This window comes from Martes martes (genome assembly GCF_963455335.1).
Source record: "Martes martes genome assembly, chromosome: 17".
Classification (NCBI taxonomy): Eukaryota; Metazoa; Chordata; class Mammalia; order Carnivora; family Mustelidae; genus Martes; species Martes martes.
In genome coordinates this window covers 34,287,349-34,304,984 of record NC_137905.1, presented here as the reverse complement: position 1 = coordinate 34,304,984, position 17,636 = coordinate 34,287,349, and the positions used below count along the sequence as shown (strand labels likewise).

The following is a 17,636-nucleotide window of genomic DNA, read 5'->3' as shown; positions in this document are numbered from 1 at the left end:
GTTCAAATCTTCTATTTCCCTGTTGATCTTTTCTTAGTTGTGCCTATTATTGGATATATAGACATAAGACTTAGATATAGATTGTCTATAACCATATATAGATACCTAGATATATCCATATGAAGAGATTTATTATAAGGAATCATCTTATGCAGTTATGGAGTCTGGGAACTCCAAAATCTGTAGTGTGGACTGGCAGGCAGGCTCAAGACCCAGGAGAACTGATGGGCAGATGAAGTTCAAAGGCAGTTTGCTGGAGAATTTTCTCTTGCTCAGTGAGGCTAGTCTTTTGTTCTGTTCAGACCTTCAACTATTAGATGAAGCCCCTCCATAAGGTGGGGGGCAGTCTTCCCAAAGTTCATTGATTTAAATGTCAATCTCATCCCCAAAAACTCTCTAAATGGACACGTAAAATTAAACATCATAACTAACATATAAAAACTTAGCTTCAGCGGGAGGAGTCAAGATGGCGGAGAAGTAGCAGGCTGAGACAACATCGGGTAGCAGGAGATCAGCTAGATAGCCTATCTAACCATTGCGAACACCTACAAATCCAACGGGAAATCGAAGAGAAGAAGAGCAACAACTCTAGAAACAGAAAATCGATCACTTTCTGAAAGGTAGGACCTGTGGAGAAGTGAATCCAAAGTGATGGGAAGACAGACCGCGGGGGAAGGGGCCGGCTCCTGGCAAGCGGCGGAGCAGCGGAGTACAAAATCAGGACTTCTAAAAGTCTGCTCCATGGAGGGACATTGCTCCAGAGGCTAAACCGGGGGGAAACCCATGTGGGGTCAGCATAACTCCAGTCCTGTGGGGTCACAGAAGGACTGGGAGTGTCTGAGTGCCGCAGAGCTTGCAGGTATTAGAGCGGGGACACCGGCTACAGTGACAAAGCTGAGGAGTGAGCTCTCAGCCCGGGGTTACATTGAGCCAGTCACAGACTGGGTGGGAGCATGGCCGGAGGCCATGGAGACGGAAGCGACCGGGCACTTTTCTCCAAGTGCCAGCAATTGACTGCTTTCCTCCAGGTGCGACCGGAGGCCAGGGAGGCAGGGGCGGTTGGGCGCTTTTCTCTGAGGGCGCACTGAGGAGCAGGACCCCAAGCTCTCGGCTCCTCCAGGCCGGAGACTGGGAGGCCACCATCTTCATTTCCGTCCTCCGGAACTCTATGGAAAGCGCTCAGGGAACAAAAGATTCCGAACGTGAACCCGAGCGGATTACTTATCCCGGCCCCTGGCAAGGGTGGTGCAATTCCGCCTGCGGCAAAGACACTTGAGATTCACTACAACAGGCCCCTCCCCCAGAAGATCAACAAGAAACCCAGCCAAGATCAACTTCACTCACCAATAACAGCGGAATTCCAGAGGAGGAGAAAGCAAATCTTATCTGGACAAAATGACAAGGCAGAAAAACTCACCACAAAAAAAGAACAAGAGGCAGTACCGAAGGCTGGGGACCTAATCAATACGGACATTGGTAATATGACAGATCTAGAGTTCAGAATGACAATTCTCAAGGTTCTAGCCGGGCTTGAAAAAGGCATAGAAGATATTAGAGAAACCCCCTCTGGAGAGATAAAAGCCCTTTCTGGAGAAATAAAAGAACTAAAATCTAACCAACTTGAAATAAAAAAAGCTATTAATGAGGTGCAATCAAATATGGAAGCTCTTACTGCTAGGATAAATGAGGCAGAAGAAAGAGTTAGTGACATAGAAGACCAAATGACAGAGAATAAAGAAGCTGAGCAAAAGAGAGACAAACAAATACTGGACGACGAGGAGAGAATTCGAGAGATAGGCGACACCATAAGACGACACAACATTAGAATAATTGGGATTCCAGAAGAAGAAGAAAGAGAGAGGGGAGCAGAAGGTATATTGGAGACAATTATTGGAGAGAATTTCCCTAATATGGCAAAGGGAACAAACATCAAAATCCAGGAGATGCTAAGAACACCCCTCAAAATCAATAAAAATAGGTCCACACCTCGTCACCTGATAGTAAAATTTACAAGTCTTAGCGACAAAGAGAAAATCCTGAAAGCAGCCCGGGAAAAGAAATCTGTAACATACAAGGGTAAAAACATTAGATTGGCAGTGGACCTATCCACAGAGACCTGGCAGGCCAGAAAGAATTGGCATGATATATTCAGAGAACTAAACGAGAAAAATATGCAGCCAAGAATACTATATCTGGCTAGGCTATCATTGAAAATAGAAGGAGAGATAAAGAGCTTCCAGGACAAACAAAAGCTGAAAGAATTTGCAAACACCAAGCCAGCTCTACCGGAAATATTGAAAGCGGTCCTCTAAGCAAAGAGAGACCCTAGAAGTAGTAGATCAGAAAGAAACAGAGACAATATACAGTAACAGTCACCTTACAGGCAATACAATGGCACTAAACTCATATCTCTCAATAGTTACCCTGAATGTTAATGGGCTAAATGCCCCAATCAAAAGACACAGGGTATCAGAATGGATAAAAAACCAAAACCCATCAATATGCTGCCTACAAGAAACTCATTTTAGACCCGAACACCTCCAGATTTAAAGCAAGGGGGTAGAAAACAATGTACCATGCTAATGGACATCAGAAGAAAGCTGGGGTGGCAATCCTTATATCAGATCAATTAGATTTTAAGCCAAAGACTATAATAAGAGATGAGGAAGGACACTATACCATACTCAAAGGGTCTGTCCAACAAGAAGACCTAACGATCTTAAATACCTATGCCCCTAACATGGGGGCAGCCAACTATATAAACCAATTAATAACAAAGTCAAAGAAATACATCGACAGTAATACAATAATAGCAGGGGACTTTAACACTCCCCTCACTGAAATGGACAGATCATCTAAGCAAAAGATGAACAAGGAAATAAAGGCCTTAAATGACACACTGGACCAGATGGACATCACAGATATATTCAGAACATTCCATCCCAAAGCAACAGAATATACATTCTTCTCTAGTGCATATGGAACATTCTCCAGAATAGACCACATCCTGGATCATAAATCAGGTCTCAACCGGTATCAAAATATTGGGATCATTCCCTGCATATTTTCAGACCACAATGCTCTGAAGCTAGAACTCAATCACAAGAGGAAATTTGGAAAGAACGCAAATACATGGAGACTAAACAGCATCCTTCTAAAAAATGAATGGGTCAACCAGGAAATTAAAGAAGAATTGAAAAAATTCATGGAAACAAATGATAATGAAAACACAACGGTTCAAAATCTGTGGGACACAACAAAGGCAGTCCTGAGAGGAAAATATATAGCGGTACAAGCCTTTCTCAAGAAACAAGAAAGGTCTCAAATACACAACCTAACCCTACACCTAAAGGAGCTGGAGAAAGAACAACAAAGAAAGCCTAAACCGAGCAGGAGAAGAGAAATAATAAAGATCAGAGCAGAAATCAATGAAATAGAAACTAAAAAAACAATAGAACAAGTCAACGAAATTAGGAGCTGGTTCTTTGAAAGAATTAATAAGATTGACAAACCCCTGGCCAGACTTATCACAAAGAAAAGAGAAAGGACGCAAATAAATAAAATCATGAATGAAAGAGGAGAGATCACAATCAACACCAAAGAAATACAAACAATTATAAGAACATACTATGAGCAACTCTACGCCAACAGATTCGACAATATGGAAGAAATGGATACATTTCTAGAGACATATAAACTACCACAACTGAACCAGGAAGAAATAGATAACCTGAACAGACCCATAACCAGTAAGGAGATTGAAACAGTCATCAAGAATCTCCAAACAAACAAAAGTCCAGGACCAGACGGCTTCCCAGGGGATTTCTACCAAACATTTAAAGAAGAATTAATTCCTATTCTCCTGAAACTGTTCCAAAAAATAGAAATGGAAGGAAAACTTCCAAACTCATTTTATGAGGCCAGCATCACCTTGATCCCAAAACCAGGCAAGGATCCCACCAAAAAAGAGAATTACAGACCAATATCCTTGATGAACACAGATGTGAAAATTCTCACCAAAATACTGACCAATAAGATCCAACAGTACATTAAAAAGATTATTCACCACGACCAAGTGGGATTTATTCCAGGACTGCAAGGTTGGTTCAACATCCTCAAATCCATCAATGTGATACAATACATTAGTAAAAGAAAGAATAAGAACCATATGATACTCTCAATAGATGCTGAAAAAGCATTTGACAAAGTGCAGCATCCCTTCCTGATTAAAACTCTTCAAAGTGTAGGGATAGAGGGCACATACCTCAATATTATCAAAGCCATCTATGAAAAACCCACTGGAAATATCATTCTCAATGGAGAAAAACTGAAAGCTTTTCCGCTAAGGTCAGGAACACGGCAAGGATGTCCGTTATCACCACTGCTGTTCAACATAGTACTAGAAGTCCTAGCCTCAGCAATCAGACAACAAAAAGAAATTAAAGGCATCCAAATTGGCAAAGAAGAAGTCAAACTATCACTCTTTGCAGATGATATGATACTATATGTGGAAAACCCAAAAGGCTCCACTCCAAAACTGCTAGAACTTGTACAGGAATTCAGTAAAGTGTCAGGATATAAAGTCAATGCACAGAAATCAGTCACATTTTTTTATACTAACAACAAGACAGAAGAAAGAGAAATTGAGGAGTCAGTCCCATTTACAATTGCACCCAAAACCATAAGATACCTAGGAATAAACCTAACCAAAGAGGCAAAGAATCTATACTCAGAAAACTATAAAGTACTCATGAAAGAAATTGAGGAAGACAAAGAAATGGAAAAATGTTCCATGCTCATGGATTGGAAGAACAAATATTGTGAAAATGTCTATTCTACCTAAAGCAATCTACACATTTAATGGAATCCCTATCAAAATCCCATCCATTTTTTTTAAAGAAATAGAACAAATAATCCTAAAATTTATATGGAACCAGAAAAGACCTCGAATAGCCAAAGGAATATTGAAAAAGAAAACCAAAGTTGGTGGCATCACAATTCCAGACTTCAAGCTCTATTACAAAGCTGTCATCATCAAGACAGTATGGTACTGGCACAAGAACAGACATATAGATCAATGAAACAGAATAGAGAGCCCAGAAATAGACCCTCAACTCTATGGTCAACTAATCTTTGACAAAGCAGGAAGGAATGTCCAATGGAAAAAAGACAGCCTCTTCAACAAATGGTGCTGGGAAAATTGGACAGCCACATGCAGAAAAATGAAATTGGACTATTTCCTTACACCACACACGAAAGTAGACTCAAAATGGATGAAGGACCTCAGTGTGAGAAAGGAATCCATCAAAATCTTTGAGGAGAACACAGGCAGCAACCTCTTTGACCTCAACCGCGGCAACTTCTTCCTAGGAACATCGCCAAAGGCAACAGAAGCAAGGGCAAAAATGAACTATTGGGATTTCATCAAGATCAAAAGCTTTTGCACAGCAAAGGAAACAGTTAACAAAACCAAAAGACAACTGACAGAATGGGAGAAGATATTTGCAAACGACATATCAGATAAAGGGCTAGTATCCAAAATCTATAAAGAGCTTCGCAAACTCAACACCCAGAGAACAAATCATCCAATCAAGAAATGGGCAGAGGACATGAACAGACATTTCTGCAAAGAAGACATCCAGATGGCCAGCAGACACGTGAAAAAATGCTCCACATCACTCGGTATCAGGGAAATACAAATCAAAACCACAATGAGATACCACCTCACACCAGTCAGAATGGCTAAAATTAACAAGTCAAGAAATGACAGATGCTGGCGAGGATGTGGAGAGAGGGGAACCCTCCTACACTGTTGGTGGGAATGCAAGCTGGTGCAACCACTCTGGAAAACAGTGTGGAGGTTCCTCAAAAAAACTGAAAATAGAGCTACCCTATGACCCAGCAATTGCACTACTGGGTATATATCCTAAAGATACAAACGTGGTGCTCTGAAGGGGCACATGCACCTGAATGTTTATAGCAGCAATGTCCACAATTGCCAAACTATGGAAAGAACCTAGATGTCCATCAACAGATGAATGGATAAAGAAGAAGTGGTATATATACACAATGGAATACTATGCAGCCATCAAAAAAATGAAATCTTGCCATTTGCGATGACGTGGATGGAGCTAGAGGGTATTATGCTTAGCGAAATAAGTCAGTCAGAGAAAGACAACTATCATATGATGTCTTTGATATGAGGAAGTGGAGATGCAATGTGGTGGGGTTGGGGGGAGGTAGGAAAAGAAAAAATGAAAGAAGATGGGATTGGGAGGGAGACAAACCATAAAAGACCCAATCTCAAAAAACAGACTGAGGGTTGCTGGGGGGGAGGGGGGACGGGAGAGGGTGGTGGGGATATGGACATTGGGGAGTGTATATGCTATGATGAGTGCTGTGAAATGTGTAAACCTGGTGATTCACAGACCTGTACCCCTGGGGATAAAATATCATCATATGTTTATTAAAATTAATTAATTAAAAAAAAACCTTAGCTTCAATAAATCCCCTTTCCCTCTGTCCTCCTTTATACAGCTATTGCCATACAAATTATATCTCTGTACACTGTAAGCCTATCAACACAGTAATATATAGTTGATTCTCATTATTGCCATAGTTGTGTTCTGTAAAATTGCAGCAAATACTGAATTTGTATTGAAATACTGAATTAGTGTTGAATTATTGAATATAGGCTTCTTTGACAGTCAGTTTGTCAGTTGATCAGTACATAACCTTGTTTTATTTGGTATTTCTGTTTAAAGTTGCCCTATTGAATATATATTGTTCCTTCATTAACATTGAACTCATAAAACAAAGCTTATGTAACACATGTTACATGTAAACAAAGCTTATGTAACACATGTATTTTTGTTCATAAGGCTTGTTACAGCCTTGTACTTACAGCACTAGATAGTACTTAAATACTGCTTTGGGGAACATTCACCTTGGGCTATGTGTTTTCCTTTGTCCACATATGACTATAGAAGCACCAGAAGTATTCATTGTTGAGTTCTAAATAAATTCTAAGTGAATTTGTGAATGCAGAAATCATGAATAATGAGAAACAACTGTAATTATTGCTTTATGAAGTCTTTTGAATCAGATAAGAGAAGGTCAGAATTACAAAAAATACATTTGTACATTTATATTTACCAGTGTAATTATTTTAACTGGTGCTCTTTGTTTCTTTGTGTAGTTACAGCTTAGTGTCCTTTCACTTTAGTATTTCTTTTGTAGTGTGTTCTGCTAGCTATAAATTCTCTCAGTGTTTTTTATCTGGGAATACCTTAATTTCTCCTTCATTTTTGAAGGTTAGTTTTATTAGATATAGAATTCTTGGTTGTCAGTTGTATTCTTTTAGCATTTTCAGTATTTACTGCTTTTCGTCCCTCATGGTTTCTAAGGCAAAGTCAGCTGTTAATCTTAGGCAGTATTTTCTTTCATTGCTTTAAAGAACCTGTCTTTGTCTTTGTCTTTTGACGGTTTGACTGTGATAGGTTTAGGTTTTAATCTCTGCATCTGCTTCATTTTTGTTGGGCTTGTAGATGTGTAAATTACTGGCTTTCATCAAATTGGTAAGTTAATGGTTATTATTTTTTCAGATATTCTTTATGTCCCTTTCTCTTTCTCCTCTTTTTCTCAGACTGCCATTATGAATATGTTGGCAATCTTTATAGCGTCTAATAAGTCTCTGAGGCACTGTTCATTTCTTTCATTCCTTTTTCTTTCTGTTCATCAGACTGGATAATCTCAATTGACCTGTCCTCATTGATTCTTATTTCTGTCAGGTGAAATTACTATTCACATTTAGCCCGTATAGTGAATTTTTTGTTACTGTATTTTTCAGCTCTCAGATTTCTATTTGCTGTTTGCTTCTTTTTAAATAATCCGTCTCTTTTTATTGAGATTTTCTCTTTGTTAAGAGATCATTCACGCAGTTTTCTGTAATTCTTTAGGCATGATTTCCTTTAGCTTTTGCTTTTGCTTTTTAGTTCCAGTAAAATACACAATGCCATCTTCACCATTTTTAAATGTACAGTTCAGTAGTGTTAGGTATATTCACATTACTTGTGCACCCAATCTCTAGAACTTTATCATCTAGAAAAACCAAAACTCAGTACTCATTAAACAGCAATTCCGCATTTCTCAGTGAGCCACTAGCCGCTGCCATTCTTTCTGTTTCTGTAACTTTGAGTAATCTATATACCTTATTAAGTGGAATCATAGAGAATTGACTCTTTGCAGTTGGTTTATTTTGCTTTGCATAATGTCTTCAAGATTCATCCATACTGTTGCATTAGTTTTTTAAACATATGCAGAATAGCTGATTTAAAATCTTTATGTAAGAAGTCCAAACATCTGGGCTTCTTCAGGATATTTCGGAGTTTTTTTAAAGGCTCCCATGATTATCTCATTCCCCAGTTTTTCCTTTTAGATTTTCTGATCAGCCACCTGTTAGCCCCAACTGGTATCACTCCCTGAGGTAGCTTCAATGTTAAACAATTGCTCCTGGTTGCCTTTTTTTTAAAGATTTTACTTATTTGTCAGAGAGAGAGAGCCCAAGCAGAGGGAGAAGCAAGCAGGCTCACCGCTGAGCAGGGGGCCCAATGTGGGGACCCTAGGATCATCTCCTGAGCTGAAGGCATACTGAGCCACCCAGGCATCCCTACTCCTGGTTGTTCTTGACAAATGCCTCAGAGATAGGCTGTTCACATAGAGTGTTCTCTGAGTCAGATCAAATAAAGATTAAATCCTGACAGTGTAGCTCTTCCAAGGAATGCCCAGTTCAGGACAGTGATAGTTGTTTGGGGAAAGGGCTTTTGGGGAGTTCTAATCTATTCTGCACCCCTACAGTTTTTGCTAGGCTCCTGGTTTTCACAGCTATTGTGGTATTAGTTTTTCATTGCTCCTAGGGAGAAGCAGATCTTCATAATTCCTCATGCTGCCCATCTAGTAGAAGTGCTTCCTCATACATTTAGTTTTAATTCTGTGCTTAAATGATTTCATTGCTTCTTATCCTTTTATTATGATTAATGTTTAGATGGAATACATTTTCAGGTTACTTTTTTCAAGGATTTGTGTGTACGTTGTGTTTTGAGGCTTTTTGTATTTGCTAACATGTATTTATGGTCTGCACCACAGTAATCTTCATGTGTTTTGTTCACATATTTTATGAGTAAAAGCTTTTGAAAATCTATCCATATATTTACAAATACATACGTGACAAATGTTTGTGATAATAAGATATCACAGACTAGATGATTTAAAAAAAAAATCCAGAAATTTATTTTCTTACAGTTCTGGACTCTGGAAGTCCAAGATCAAGGTGTTGGCAGGATTGATTTCTCCTGAGGTCTGTCTGTCTTTGGCTTGCAGACTGCTGCCTTTTCATTGTGTCCTCATGTGGTTTTTCCTCTGTGCCCATGCATCCCTAGTCTGTCTTTCTGTCAGTTTCTCCCTTCTTATAAAGGATACCAGTCATAATGGATTAGGGCCCCACCCTTATGACCACATTTAATTCTAACTACCTCCTTAAAGACCCTGTTTCCAAATACAGTCACATTAAGGGGACACAGTTCATTCTATAACAAAGAATATATATGTAATATACACACATTTATGTACCACTCTAATGTTACATACTTACATATGTTACATTGTAAGTTTTAAAAGATAATTATATTTTTGAAAACAATGTATTCTAGTCATATCATTGTTTTTATTTCATAATTTGGCTAACAATAAAAGTGGCATTTTCTTCTTTTCACATCTTTGCCTCTATTTAACAATATTTTGCAAGAATCTTAAAACTCTATTCATTCATTTATAATTAATGAAAACATTTAATCAGGCTTACAGAGACTGCAGTACACTATAATTACAGTGCAAGCAGAGAAGTCAGGACACCAGTCCTTTCACACTATGAAATTTCCACTCTTCTCCTAGGATATCTCCGATTGTGATGTGTGCTCCAAGTGAGGGTATTACTTCCATTTTGTACATTAAACATTTTAAAAAAGAGTTTCTTTCTGGATTTAACTGGGTTTCTTTCTGGTTTATGGATAAAGATGAATATATATATTAATATTGTCTGCTGGGACTATGGTTGATGATTTTAAATGTTCTACTTTCATGACGATTGGCCTAAACACAAAATAAAATGTCCGCACAATTGGATAGTGGGTTCATTGGTGTTCATCTGTTATGCTTCATGTCTATTACATATATTCTGCGTTTTAAGGATTTTAAAGATATTTTAAACTAGTCATAATTTTGTTTGAAAATTCTGTATTTCTTTCTTTTTTTTTTTTTTAAAGATTTTATTTGAAAGAGAGACGTGACAGATCCTGAGCAGAGGGGAAGGGCAGAGGGAGAGGGATGAGCAGACTCCCTGCTATGCAGGGAGCCCTATGTAGGAACCCATCTCAGGACTCTGGGATGATGACCTTAGCCAAAGGCAGACCCTTAACCGACTGAGCCACCCAGGCACCTGAAAATTCTGTTTCAGTAATAGTCTGTCATTCATTATTGCACAGAAGAGTTTAATAAGGCTTTTCAGTCCAAACAGTTAGATCTTCCAGAATATTTTCTTGGTTATTTCTTTAATTATACTGTATTTTACATTTGTTGAAACCTTTTCTGTAGTTATGTCAATTAGCTATGAATTAGATATCTTTATTTTTTACGTATCTATTCTCTATATAGCTTTAGTGCCTTTTCTCCAATGTTCTGGACATTTTTTTCAAATTTGTCCTTATCTAAATACTTAATTTCTATAGTACTAATTATGTGTGACTTCCGTACTTAATTTTAGTTATTTTACTTTATTTATTTTTTACTTTCTGTTCTGGGAAATTTTAACCATAATAAAAGAGAAATAGTGTAATGAACTATGTAAACTCATCATTCATCCTTAACAATTATCATCTCATGGCCGATCTTATTTCATCTGTTCCTTCCCATTATTCTAAATCAAATTTCAGACATTATATCATTTCATAGATATTTAGTATTTATCTCTAAAAGGTAACAGATTTTTTAAAAATACAACCACATTGTCATACCTAAAGATGACAGTTACCTAGTCATCTCTGATAAGTGGAGTGTAGTGCTGGATTGCCTACAAACATCTGTAGTTCTCTTGACAGAAATTATTATTGAAGAGCAATTTTCAGCATACACCCCTCCCCATAGTTTATCCCACCTCTGATTTCATGATCCTAAGAATAAAGTGTCCCATCGTGGCTATTTCCATTTCCAGTCGGACTGTGTAGGTAGGAATTATAACCCTAGGATGGATGTAGAAAAACTTTTGAATGTGGAGAGAGAAAAACAGTTCTAGCTGTTCTTGAAAACAGCTCCTATTTGTGGATGAGTTGGTCCACAGAAGCCTTGGCTCTCTAAAGTTCAGGGGAAAAGCAGAGGTTTGATGGCTATAAAATTCTCACTGTGGGGCATCTGGATGGCTTAGTTGGTTAAGCGTCTGCCTTCGGCACAGGTCATTATCTTGGAGTCCTGGGATTGAGCCCCACGTTGGGCTCCTGGCTTAGCAGGCGGTCTGCTCTTCCCTCTCCCATGCTGCCCCCCCCCACCCCGCAGCACTGTGTGCACGCTCTCTTTCTCTAAAATAAATAAATAAAGTCTTTAAAGAAAAGAAGTTCTTACTGTGATTTTTATCTCTCCAGGGACTCACCAGTTTACCTTAATGTGTCATCTGAATACGGATTACTAGAAATTCTTTTTATCTGGCTATTGATCAGTGTTTCTGCACTTGATTCTAGCTAAAAGGCCAAGAAGCAATTGATCAGTGTTTCTGATGTTTTTTAAACTCTACATATTCTTTTATGTTTTCCTAAGTAAAAGACAGAGGCAAGCAAATTGGGCATCACTGGTTTTCTTTTCTTATAACCCAGAGGTTTTGTAATGCATTTTTTTTAAAGAGACCTCATTCATAGTTCAGAATCATTCATTTATTAATTTCCCAACTTTCCTTAAACCCCACTGTCATTTAATTTTAAGAGAAAAAAATGGCTTCACTTGGACAGGTCTCACAGCCATTTCTAAGACTTATCCAACATGTGTTAGATTACATTAAAGCCATTAAAGAACAGGTTTTTATTTAACTAGATAATGGATTTAACTAAGATTGTCCTATTTTCCAAACATATTGATTAACGGTTTTCAGATAATAATCTTACTGGTAGACAGTAAGATTACTCTTAACCAGTGCTGTACTGGACATAATTAGTATGGTTTTTGATGTCTCAAAGTACCTTATTTTTATATATTATATTTTTATAAACATTATTAAGTCTTGTGAAAATATAAATAGTAGAACTTTCTGGGAATTGTATTCTAGATAAACACTGAGTTTCCTGTAATAGTGTTCACCAAATTCAAGATTCTCTGTAAAGGGCTTTGAATTAGGACTAAATTGTAGATAGGTTTAACAATAAGTAAAGCTTAGAAAGGGAATCAGAAGTGAGGGAAAGCTGGTGGTAAAGTTGTCACTGGTAAATATTTTAGTCCATTTACTTTTTGAATATGTATATCATATTCATATGTATATCATATTCATATGATATATCATATATATATTCATGTTCATGATATATGATATATGCTATATATATTATATATAAATATATACAGATTAGTATAAATATATATTATATATATAAGTATAAATATATATTCATACTAATCTGTATATATAATATATAAATATATATTATATTTATTATTATATTATTATATATTATATAATATATAATTATATATATTATATTATATATTATATATTATTATATATTATATATTATATGTATTATATTATTATATATTATATATTATTATATATAATATATAATATATAATATATTATTATATAATATATATATTTATATTATATATAAATATATATTTATACTTATATACATATATATAATATATGTATATATATTGTATGTACATATACATATATGTACATACATACATATGTACATATGTACATACATACATATATATGTACATGCATATGTAATATATGTATATTATATATAATATATATGTATATAAGTATAAATATATATTTATACTAATCTGTATATATTTATACTAATCTAGTGTAAATGAAAGTGATAATATGTTAAAGGTTTAGAACATGCAGAAGGCACCGAGTCCTATGTAGATTTCTCCACAGTGAGTGCCTGTGAGTTGGAGCTTTTGAGCAATAACCTAAAGAACATATATTCTCTCATACCTAGTTGTTCAACATTTTAAGAATCTAATTGATAAATTATACAATTTCTCAATTAAAAAATTTTAAGAGATACTGATATTTTGCTCGTTAAAAACAAAAGTTTTGTTCTAATGCATTTTTTAAAAGTAAATTTTTCCTTGTGCTGTATCAGAATATAGTAGCATAGTAATTTTTACTAGTTTACTTTTGTTTGGAATTCTCCTTTCACTTAAAAACTTTATAGCCAGACTTACTGATAGTGTTTGAGAAGTTTACTAATTATTTTATGTCTTACCTAAGAATCAAAATACTCTATACACTTTCTTTATGTTCCCAAAGCAGGTAAGAGAGGATGTGTTACCAAGAGGGAAACTGGTTCTGTAGGATTGGTAAATTACTTATGACTACACAGTAAGTCATTAGTGAATAGATTTAAGAACAGAACTTGAAGGGATAATTTTTGCTTCTTTGTACTTTTATGTATGTTCAAAAATTTTGACATCGAACACTTTTTTTTTAAAGTATGTAGAACGTGGGCAATGTAAAGAATGGTGCTCAGGTTTTAGTGGTATCCCCATGTTTCTCAAACTGTATTGAACAGAAATATCAATGCTGCTAATACATCATGTGCATTTCATGTGTGTTTTAGCTTTCTGTTGGAATTACTGAATTTGTTTAAATGTTTATTGTTCCCTCACAGGTGTTGGATCCTGAACAAAACCATAACTTCACAGATCATTATCTAAATGTGGCCTTTGACCTTTCCCAAGTTCTTTTTATAGCTACTGCCAACACCACTGCAACTATTCCACCTGCCTTGTTGGACAGAATGGAAATCATTCAGGTCCCAGGTACCTGATTCATAAATAAAATCGTTACGTGATAGCTTTTGCCTTCCTGAGTAAAACCCTTTAAGTTGTGCTGTGGAGTTTTGAGTAAAAGTTGATTTGCCAGTGTATAATCTTCAAAGTTCTAAGTATGGTATAAACCAGCTTTTATGTAAATTCAAAGTCTGGAACATCAAAACTTTGTTTTAATGATGACATATAAGATTATTGTATGTTCTGTAAGACATCAAGAATAAAGTTTGCATAACAATTTCAGACAACTTAGCATTAAAAAATTCTTAGCATTAAAAAATGTTTTCCAGTGTCTTAGCAAATAACACATTCTTCTTTGAAATAATTTCTAAACTTAAAAAAAATTTTTTTTTCAAAACGAGTGTCTAAAAACTAAAAATAGATCTTTACATGGTCAGTTTAGCTTCTTATGTATAAGATTTTACAGTTTTTACTATGAGAAAGTGTAATCATTTATTCTCGTTAAGAGTTGGGTCCTAAAGAGTTGCTGAACTTTATTACATTTGGTCTCACTTTTACATAAAAGTGCAGGATGCTTTTAAATTCCTCTTCTTTTTAGTTTTTTGTGAAGTAGTTCCACCTTTTTTTCTTTTTACCATGTCTTCTCTTTCACTGTAGCGTGTAAGGTAGAGTCCTTTAATTACTAACACTAAAAAAACCCAGTGTTTTCACTTTCTTTTAATTGCTCAGAATTACTTTTCCCTAGAAGAGATGAAACATAAGTGGGTATTTGTTAAAATGAAAATAGAGAAGAATCAAAATATATTTTGATTCTAAGAATAATCTAAGTATATATTTCATATTAATTTGAAATAAATTTTTACAACCAAGTGAATGATAATTGCATTTCTTAGTTATCTGTGAGCCTTGCAAGTTCCAATACTTATTTTTAAAATATGGTGGAGTAAAAAATTACTTTTTGCATATGAATAAGACTAAAATAGGGGCAACTGGGTGGCTTGGTCAGTTAAGCATCTGCCTTCAGCTCAGGTCATGATCCCAGGGTCCCCTCCTGGTTGTGTGCACTCTCTCTCTGTCTCTGTCAAATAAATAAAATCTTTAAAATAAAAAAATAAAATAAAATAAATAAAGAGACCCAGTTGCCTGGAAATTCCCAATTAAGGCAGAGAATCCATAAGATATACTGACGTGAAGTGAAATAACCAGGATAGCTGTTGCATCGGTAGACATATGATGCAAGTATCTTCCTTGCAGGTTTGATTATCCCATCTTCTACTGTTTGGGCATTTTTAATTTCCTTTTTCTACTCAAATGAGCTGTCTTATCAGTTCATCTTTTTTTTTTTTTTTTTGCTTGTTAAATGAGAAGGGGGCAATTAATTAGGGACATTTTTTCCTTACAGGATTTAAAGACAAATTAAATCTATTCTTTTGAGGCTCTTAAATAAGAATATAAAGTCTTTTAACTATATAAATTATATATATAATTCCAGTATGTATAGGGGAGAAACTTCTATGGGGATGTCTTAGTTTTTGTTTTGTTGCTTAAATTTATAGCCAGTGTTCTGAAAATAGCTCCTTTGCAGCTCTTGCATTGGAACCCCCCACTGATTTACCTCAATCCCTTGTTGTTATTGTAAGTTATTTCAGTTATGTATCAAATTATGCTAAAGATAAGAGATACGTTATTTGCATGTTAAATAATAAAATTTCACATTTAAGGAAACAATTATTTAGAGATTTAATGAGAGTTTTCCTCTTCCTTGAGAGATACATTATTTAATCAAGAGACTTTCAAACCTGTGCTTATTAGTAAATGCTCTTTTTGTTTGTGGACAGAGTTGGAAATTTTAACAGTTACTAATTGGAGGTTGAATTTCTTTATTCTAATTATAATCTTATTGGAAGTTAACACTTAAATTCATTCTAATCCAAGATACATTAAATCTGCATTTGATTCATTTGAAAAAACATAGCACTGTGGAAGCTGTGTGAATAATTACAGCATAAGATCACTTTTTTCCTAGGGTATACACAAGAGGAGAAGATCGAGATTGCCCACAGGCACTTGATCCCAAAGCAATTGGAACAGCACGGGCTGACTCCTCAGCAGATTCAGATCCCACAGGTTACTACTCTTGACATCATCACCAGGTTAGTCAGCCATCCTGAGGCCTCAGTAATGTTTGAGTCTAAAAAGGAGACAGTTTTGCTGGCAACTCACAGCATCCATTTCTTTCTCTCCATTAGATTCCCAGCAAGCATTCCCATGACTTGATGTACATAGGGCTCCATATTAGGCAGAAGTTTATAGGGAAAGTACTTAGAGTATCTTCATAGCTGAGGACTTTAGCTGAGCCACAATTTCAGCTTTTTCACAAGAGCAGTATAAGGGATTCATCAGATAAATTTAAGAATCAAAAACAAGGAAAATATTGAGATACCTTATATACCCCAGGATCTTAAAAGTGACATTCTTTCAAGAATTGCATTGCTACTTTGAAACACCTATTTTAGGTTCTTCAGATTTTCTTTTCTTCCCCTTGAGAGATTTTAAACATCCTTAAAATTTTCATCTTTGGAATTAACACCAGAAGGATTGAGAGGGTACTTTCTTAGCTACCAAGTGCTTAAGCCAGTGGTAAGCAGTATGTAAATTATCTGAGTAGAGTATTGCTTTGTCTGATTTATACATTGCATGGTTGAATGGAAAATACACCCTGTTGAGAATTTATATCTGTAACAGCCTCTTACAGTTTTCCTGGCTCAGCGTTACAGATCCATTGCATCATCTGGCAAATTGTGTCAGGCTGCCAAACACTCCTCACGTGGTCCTCTCACAGTAACTGCTGTTTTTCAGGAGAAGCAAAGTATCTTTCTATTTTGAACTTTGACTTCAAGTTTGGCCAGTCAGACTGCTTTTTGATCTAAGCCAGCCTTCTTATGGAAGTCTGTTTGGAAGTCTATTTAAATTTATACACAAAACAGTAAGACCAGATCTGACCTGGGAGTTCCTTTTCTTAACTTGTGATTCATTGTGTGGATAATGCCAGGAGAAATAAATTAGGTGATTTATATGCTGAAGTCTTCCAACAATAATATTATTCCAGATAACACCCCTGATGCCTTTGGGTAACTTTCAACAAGTCACTTAACCTTTTTGATAGTTTCCCCATCTATAAAATGTGAGTGAGAGAACAAAAATACCTGGATCGAAATAATGACTTTGAAAAGTAATCATTATTTGTATTTCCCAGTTGCTTGGAGAACTGTCTCTTTTTTATGTGTCTTAGCTCAAAACATATCAAATACTAAAAGCTATGGACATTAGGAAATGTCCCTGAGAAGTTTTAATATTTTTTAAAACAGCACAGGTATTTGCTACTCCAAGCAGTTTTGGCTGTTGAGTGAGTTACCAAGATTAGGATATAGTTTTTCATCTTTTGGTGTATTTTTTATCTTTTTGTGTGTCATAGTCCTGGACCTATAATGTTCAGGAGGAGGGGAGGGGGTTTAGATCTCATCTAGTCCCACATCCCTCCCTATGTAACTAGCCTACTTGAGTTCTGCAAG

At 35.9% G+C, this 17,636-nt stretch overlaps 1 protein-coding gene across 1 annotated transcript in view; it reads left to right on the top strand.

Annotated features, from left to right (window-relative positions):
• The window catches only part of LONP2 (lon peptidase 2, peroxisomal), a 120,016-nt gene that overhangs the window by 58,138 nt on the left and 44,242 nt on the right, over nt 1-17,636 (top strand). The window contains exons 9-10 of the mRNA XM_080828152.1: nt 13,944-14,094; nt 16,091-16,217. Coding sequence (XP_080684278.1) covers nt 13,944-14,094; nt 16,091-16,217 — 278 coding nt within the window. The remainder of the gene's footprint in view (nt 1-13,943; nt 14,095-16,090; nt 16,218-17,636) is intronic.